This window comes from Lolium rigidum, chromosome 6 (genome assembly GCF_022539505.1).
Source record: "Lolium rigidum isolate FL_2022 chromosome 6, APGP_CSIRO_Lrig_0.1, whole genome shotgun sequence".
NCBI lineage: Eukaryota > Viridiplantae > Streptophyta > Magnoliopsida > Poales > Poaceae > Lolium > Lolium rigidum.
The window spans coordinates 327,996,740-328,003,309 of NC_061513.1; the positions used below are offsets into that span (position 1 = coordinate 327,996,740).

The window sequence follows — 6,570 nt, forward strand, 5'->3', positions numbered from 1 at the left end:
ACACATAGACCGTAATCCAACTGCGTCTATGAATAATAATCCAACTTCCGGTTATCGTCTGAATCCCTTCCAGTATTAAGTTGCAAGCAATAGATTATCGCATTAAGAAATGTGTGTAAAGTAAACAATAGAATTAAACGTGGATAAAACATTGCCGTTTTCTCCCTAGTAGCAACAACACATCTACAATCTTAGAAGTTATTGTCACTCTTCCAGAAAACTAGAGGCATGAACCTACTATCCAACATAAATGCCCCCTCTTGGAGTCACAAGCATCTACTTGGCCAGAGTATCTACTAGCAACGGAGAGCATGCAAGATCACATATAACATATGACATGAATATATAATCGACCTCAACATAGTATACAATATTCATCGGATCCCAGCAAACACAACATGTATAATTACATAAAGATGATCTTGATCATAAAGGGCAACTCACAAGATCTAAACATGAGGCACAAATTGGAGAAGATAACCATCCAGCTACTGCTATGGACCCATAGTCCAGGGATGAACTACTTACGCATCACTTCGGAGGCGGGCATGGCGATGTAGATGCCTCCGGCGATGATTTCCCCTGCAACAGGGTGACGAGAAGAGCTTCAGAACCCTCCCTAGCTAGGGTATGCAATGGCGGCCACGATGGAACTTTTCGTGGATGGAGGCTCGCGTATCCAGGGTTTTCCTGAGATCGTGAATAAATAGGAGGAGAGGAGATGTCGGTAGAGGCCAGGGTGGCCCACACCACCCCTAGGTGCGGGCCAGGGCTAGGCCACGCCTAGGGTTTGCGTTGCCGCCCTGCTGCCCCCTTCGACTCCCCTCTGAACTATGTCTTCGTTACGGTAAAATATTGACTTCGGCTTTTGTTTCATCCAATTCCGAGAATATTTCTGTACAACTTTTCTGAAATACAAAAACAGCAGAAAACGAGGACTGACACTGTGGCATCTTGTTAATAGGTTAGTGCCGGAAAATGTATAAAAGTGCAACGAAGTTTGAGCAAAACATATATGAATTGGTGTAAAACAAGCATGGAGCATCAAAAATTATAGATACGTTTGAGATGTATCAGTCTGTAATGTACCGGATATAAATAATCTTCATTAAACGCTGATGTCTATCTTGGCCAAGTTCATTATATGATTTTCCCGCCATAATTAAAATAATCGCCACTATATCACCTAATACAGATGAACCTGGTGTTGTTAATGGAAATAAATAAATGAATTGTGACCCTGTTGTGGTATCTAGATATGCCGCCCCATTGATATAGATAGATATTGTGAACTAGCGGCTATAATCGGCAATCCTTGAAGCCATATATATCTTTTGGCACACATATCCTCTTGTAAAAATCGGTTCCTTCCAATCTATAGAAGATGGATATATATGGAACATTAATCACAATACTACAAACAATATATCCGTATTGATCTCCCAATTTTGTATGTTGGTGTGCGGCGGTGCAGATATTTGCATATGTGAAATTGTGAACCCATAGTTTCATGAATGGATGGTGGAGATCGGGAGCTTTGGGGACACGCCTCCCCGGGTTCCTTATAAATACCTTGCATAGAGTGAATTCAAGGGACACAACCCCAAAGCTTCAAGCATCAAGAGAGCTACATCCTTCTCGACCAAGATATTTAGCTAGTTTTAAGGTCACTATTCTTTCTTTTTAGGCCTTGTTTTGTATCATCATGTAGTATTTTCGGTCCCTCCAGGCTTTGAGTTTCCATACATGTGTTTGATGGACCTAGTGCATTTGTATCTTTGCATCACATAGTTTTTGCTGTTTTTGGCAGCCATTTTCATGTTATTATTTTTTTATGTTGTGGTTATCTTCATGTTGTTTGGGTGCTACTTGTTGAAGTAAATAACATGGGGAATTATCCATGTGTAGCACAATCTTTACAATAATTGTTAGCCCAAGTACATTATTGTTTGTGTGTGTTTTCCATCTATTTTTATGCTCTTTTATCCCCGTATATGTAAGCTTAATTTTTTCTTGTTGTGACGAACCTTATGATAAATTAGTAGATCCGGATTAAATAATAACAATGTGTACATCATTCAATATATAAATCTCATGATTTGAGTTTATTGTGCATGATTTTGCAAAAATAAATTTGTCATACTTTAACGAAACAGATTATTTGTAATCATTATTTCTCATAATCTATGATTTATTAATTGATATTATGGTTTAATTATTTATTCTTCTTTCAAATACTCGGTAACAATCGTCCGCAAACATTAGGCATAAATACGAAATAGCTAATATCTTTGCTCTGTTTGCAGTTCGTTGGTGCGAACATGGTATCCAACGCCCAGGGATCTCCCGTGAAGGCATTGATTGTTGAGGACATTCGAGTTTGTGCCTTCGTTCTCTCTGCGATGTTACGCATGTTTAACTGCGAGATTGTTGTGGCTAATAATGGGAAAGAAGCTCTGGATTTTTTCCTTGAAGGGAAGAAGTTTGACATTGTTTTGTGTGATAAGAACATGCCCATAATGTCTGGACCTGAGGTATTTTAACTAGTTTCCCATTTATTTATTTACGTATGAATAATATGTATCTTTTTGCCTGAATATTACTGGTCACCTTAGAAAAACATCTTGTACCTGATAGGCAGTTAAGAAGATCCGTGCTCTGGGAGAAACTGATGTGATGATTGTTGGGGTGTCAGCTGATGAGAATGCCATGGAGGCATTCATGAGTGCTGGTGCCGATGTGTTTGTGGACAAACCAATGAAAATCGAGACTCTCGGGACTATGATTCAGGAGGTGATGAACAAGAAGAACGCCATAATCTAAGGGCAATCTAGCTTGCTTGGAGACAAGGAGAAAATAAAATTTTAAAGTTGTATATGTATGAGCATGTCTCCATTGTTGTGTGTTTGATTAATTTCGATGTTCATGTTACAGGCCTTAATTTGCCAGGAAAATAAGAGATGAAACATACAATTGGATGGGAATCATGCATGTAGCTATTTTAATTTCAATCCAGTCGTTAATCCATACTTCATTGTTTGAGACACTAGTACATACCGGGCTTTTTCAGCCCCCCTCTCCAATCTCACACAGATGGGCTGATCCATGTGCTTTGCAAAAGACCACTTTTGATCATGGAAAGAATCAGATGCAGGTGATCCATGGAATCGAGGAAATCACACACGATTTGTATAATACAACCATGTAAGATATACTACACGCATTTAGGTTTTAGTAAATGTGTGTGTTCAATGTGAACTATGAACATGGTTCAGTAATGTTTCATCTTCATGCTTGTTGTTCTTATCGTTTTGCAACTTTCTTGCCTTCCCCAGCGTATGTATAAATACTATGAGTGGCGGCGACAGTTCCGAAAAACCCATATTTACAAACGATGTGCCCTGCCGCCACTTCATGGTCCCCGATGAGAGTCCTTACTCGAGCAAACTGACCACATCGGCACTCCCTAGCTAGCACCAACAGAGGTGGAAGGGGTGCATGCAATAGTGCCTAGATGATCATGTGTAAACAAGAGCCCCTTCCTCTCGCCGCTTGGTCCCGATGCGCCCAACACCTCCTTCGCCTTCCCTCTCTCCCATGAAGTGTCGTATGACTCCATCCCATCTATAGACACTTACTGAAAGACTTTCGATTTTTTGTTGGATCTTTACTATCGGGAGGAGCTCCAACGGAAGCAAGAATGGAAGATGGTTGGAGCCATTGTTGGTGCAGATTCAATCACAAATATGCCGCGAAGAGTAGGCCACAATCATCGTGTTGTGTACACCTCCTTTAATTCTCTCCCCGAAGACCACATGCGACGATGTTTGCCTCAAAATCCATGTGCCAAAGAAAAAGTGCAGGGCATGGTCTCATTTGTATATCTTAAAATTGATTCTATATAAAAATACATACATGCGGTGTATGAAATGTACAATCAAATAGCAATGAGTTTTACAAATGTATTTGCATGCAATGTTAAGTTGCGGGTTGCTAGCACATCTGGGTTGTTACTTGTTATTGCATAGATAAAATGCCACCGATGTATGCAAAAAAGCATAAAATTTGGCAAAAAAAATGTGTGCCATCTGAGTTGAACACATACACCTGGTTCAATCTTAGTCATTTGTGACAGTAAAATTGTTGATGTCCCATAATAGTTTGACTTTTATCCCCTGAAATGGTTAGTTCCATAGCTCTTTTGGCAATACCAATAGGAATTTGATACACCACTTTCGGTTCAGGGGGTTTCTCGACCTTATCCTTAACAAATCATACATATTCATATAGAGTTAAGCGTGTATCTTCACGTCTTGAGAGATCCACGACGAGCGAAATAGTGAAAAGCAAAAAACAATAAAAACGTCATTACGAAACCATTTACCAATAGCGCTACGCTCCCCGGTAACTACGCTAGAAAAGTGTCTTGATGGCTCCCAAGTGCAGGATATCAATTTTAGTACTTTTCAATAAAAAAAGTTGTCGAACCCACGAGGAGCTGAAGGTATTGGTTAGCAATTTTGACAAGTAAACATTAAAAAGGATGCAATAGTTTTGGTGTTTTATGTGGTTAGTTTGCAATGAAATAAAGTACTGAAAGTAAATAGAAATAAGTAAATGATCTCAATGAAAGAAAGCCCAATCCTATATGCAGAAAGAGGGCAAGCTCAGTGTGTGTGAACTAATATGTGACAAGTGGTCCTGAGGGTGGCAATGATTTACTAGCATTTAGACTTCTACACAACATGGTAAATATCTTTTAAAGTTTCATTCCCTTAGGGCCATAGCCTAAATTAGGTGCAGCTATAGATATGAGAAAATACGCCCCTTATGATGGGTCCTAGAGCCATTTTCATGAGCAAGTATATGAATCATGAAAACATAAATGCCCCATCATAGCAATTAGTTCATGGTTCCCCGACATAAAACCCTCTAATTCAAATTATTGGAAAACAATTTCTATCATTCCGTCCCTTCCAACCCTCATCATTGCATTAAAGTGCATCCCTATGAGCCCATATATGTGAAATAATATCCAGTTGACGTTCGTATAAAACCATCACAGGACAAAATAAAAAATAAAAACATGATGTAATACTCGTTGCACATCATATAGAATCGTTGCCTCAAGAACATGGGGAACTACTCACAAGTGCTAAACATGGTGTTAATCACTGATACGTCTCAAACGTATCTATAATTTTTTATGCTCCACGCTTTTTCCACCAGTTCATATGTGTTTTGTTTACACTTTGTTGCACTTTTACACGATTTCCGGCACTAACCTATTAACAAGATGCCACAGTGACAGTTACCTATTTTTTGCTGTTTTTGTATTTCAGAAAATTTGTACAAGAAATATTCTTGGAATTGGACGAAACAAAAGCCGAAGTCAATATTTTACCGAAACCAAGAAGAAGTTCGGAGGGGGGACGAAGAGGTGCACCAGGGCGCCCACACCACCCCTAGGCACGACCTAGGGCTGGCCCGCGCCTAGGGCAGGTGTGGGGCCCATAGGTGCCCGAACGACCTGAATCCTCCGCCTATTTATACATCTTCTCGGGAAAACCTTGGATACCTGAGCCTCCTTCCAGGAAAAGTTCCGCCGCGGCCGCTATCGCCGAACCCATCTCGGGGGGTTCTGAAGCTCTTCCGGGCACCCTGCCGAAGGGGGAAATCATCGCCGGAGGCATCTACATCGCCATGCCCGCCTTCGAAGTGATGCGTGAGTAGTTAATCCCTGGACTATGGGTCCATAGCAGTAGCTAGATTGTTGTCTTCTACACCTTGTGCTTCATGTATCGATCTTGTGAGCTGCCCTACATGATCAAGATCATCTTTATGTAATCCTCTATGTTTGGTTTGCAGGATCCGATGAATATTGTGTACTATGTTAAGATTGATTATATATTCATTTCATATGTTATTTTTGTTCTTGCATGCTCTCCATTGCTAGTAGCAACTCTGGCCAAGTGGATACTTGTGACTCCAAGAGGGGTATTTATGCTCGATAGTAGGTGCATGCCTCTAGTTTCCTAGGAGAGTGACTTTATAACTTCTAAGGTTGTAGATGTGTTGTTGCTACTAGGGATAACCCAACAATGTTTTATCCAAGGGTAACTCTATTGTTTACATTACACACATTGCTTAATGTGATAGTATGTTGCTTGCAACTTTATACTAGAAGGGGTGCGGATGCTAACCTGAAGGTGGATTATTACTCATAGACGCAGTTGGATTACAGTCTATGTATTATGAACATGGTTCAGTAAACGTGTGCGTTCAGTGTTCAGTGTGAACTATGAACATGGTTCAGTAAGGTTTCATCTTCCTGCCTGTTGTTCCTATTGTTTTGCCACTTTCTTGCCTTCCCCAGCGCATGTATAAATACAACGAGTGGCGGCGACAATTCCCAAAAAACCCACATTTACAAATGATGTGCCCTGCCGCCACTCCATGGTCCCCGATGAGTGTCCTTACTCGAGCAAACTGACCACATCGGCACTCCCTATCTAGCACCAACAGAGGTGGAAGGGGTGCATGCAATAGTGCCTCCTAGATGATCACGGG

General features: G+C 40.6%; 1 protein-coding gene across 1 annotated transcript; it reads left to right on the forward strand.

The window, feature by feature from the left end:
* The first annotated feature begins 2,321 nt into the window (after positions 1 to 2,321).
* On the forward strand, positions 2,322 to 2,823 carry LOC124659996 (two-component response regulator ORR42-like). Its single transcript, XM_047197797.1, has 2 exons — positions 2,322 to 2,534; positions 2,638 to 2,823. Exons 1-2 carry the CDS (start codon positions 2,322 to 2,324, stop codon positions 2,821 to 2,823), a joined length of 399 nt encoding a protein of 132 aa, XP_047053753.1.
* The last annotated feature ends 3,747 nt before the right edge of the window (positions 2,824 to 6,570 follow it).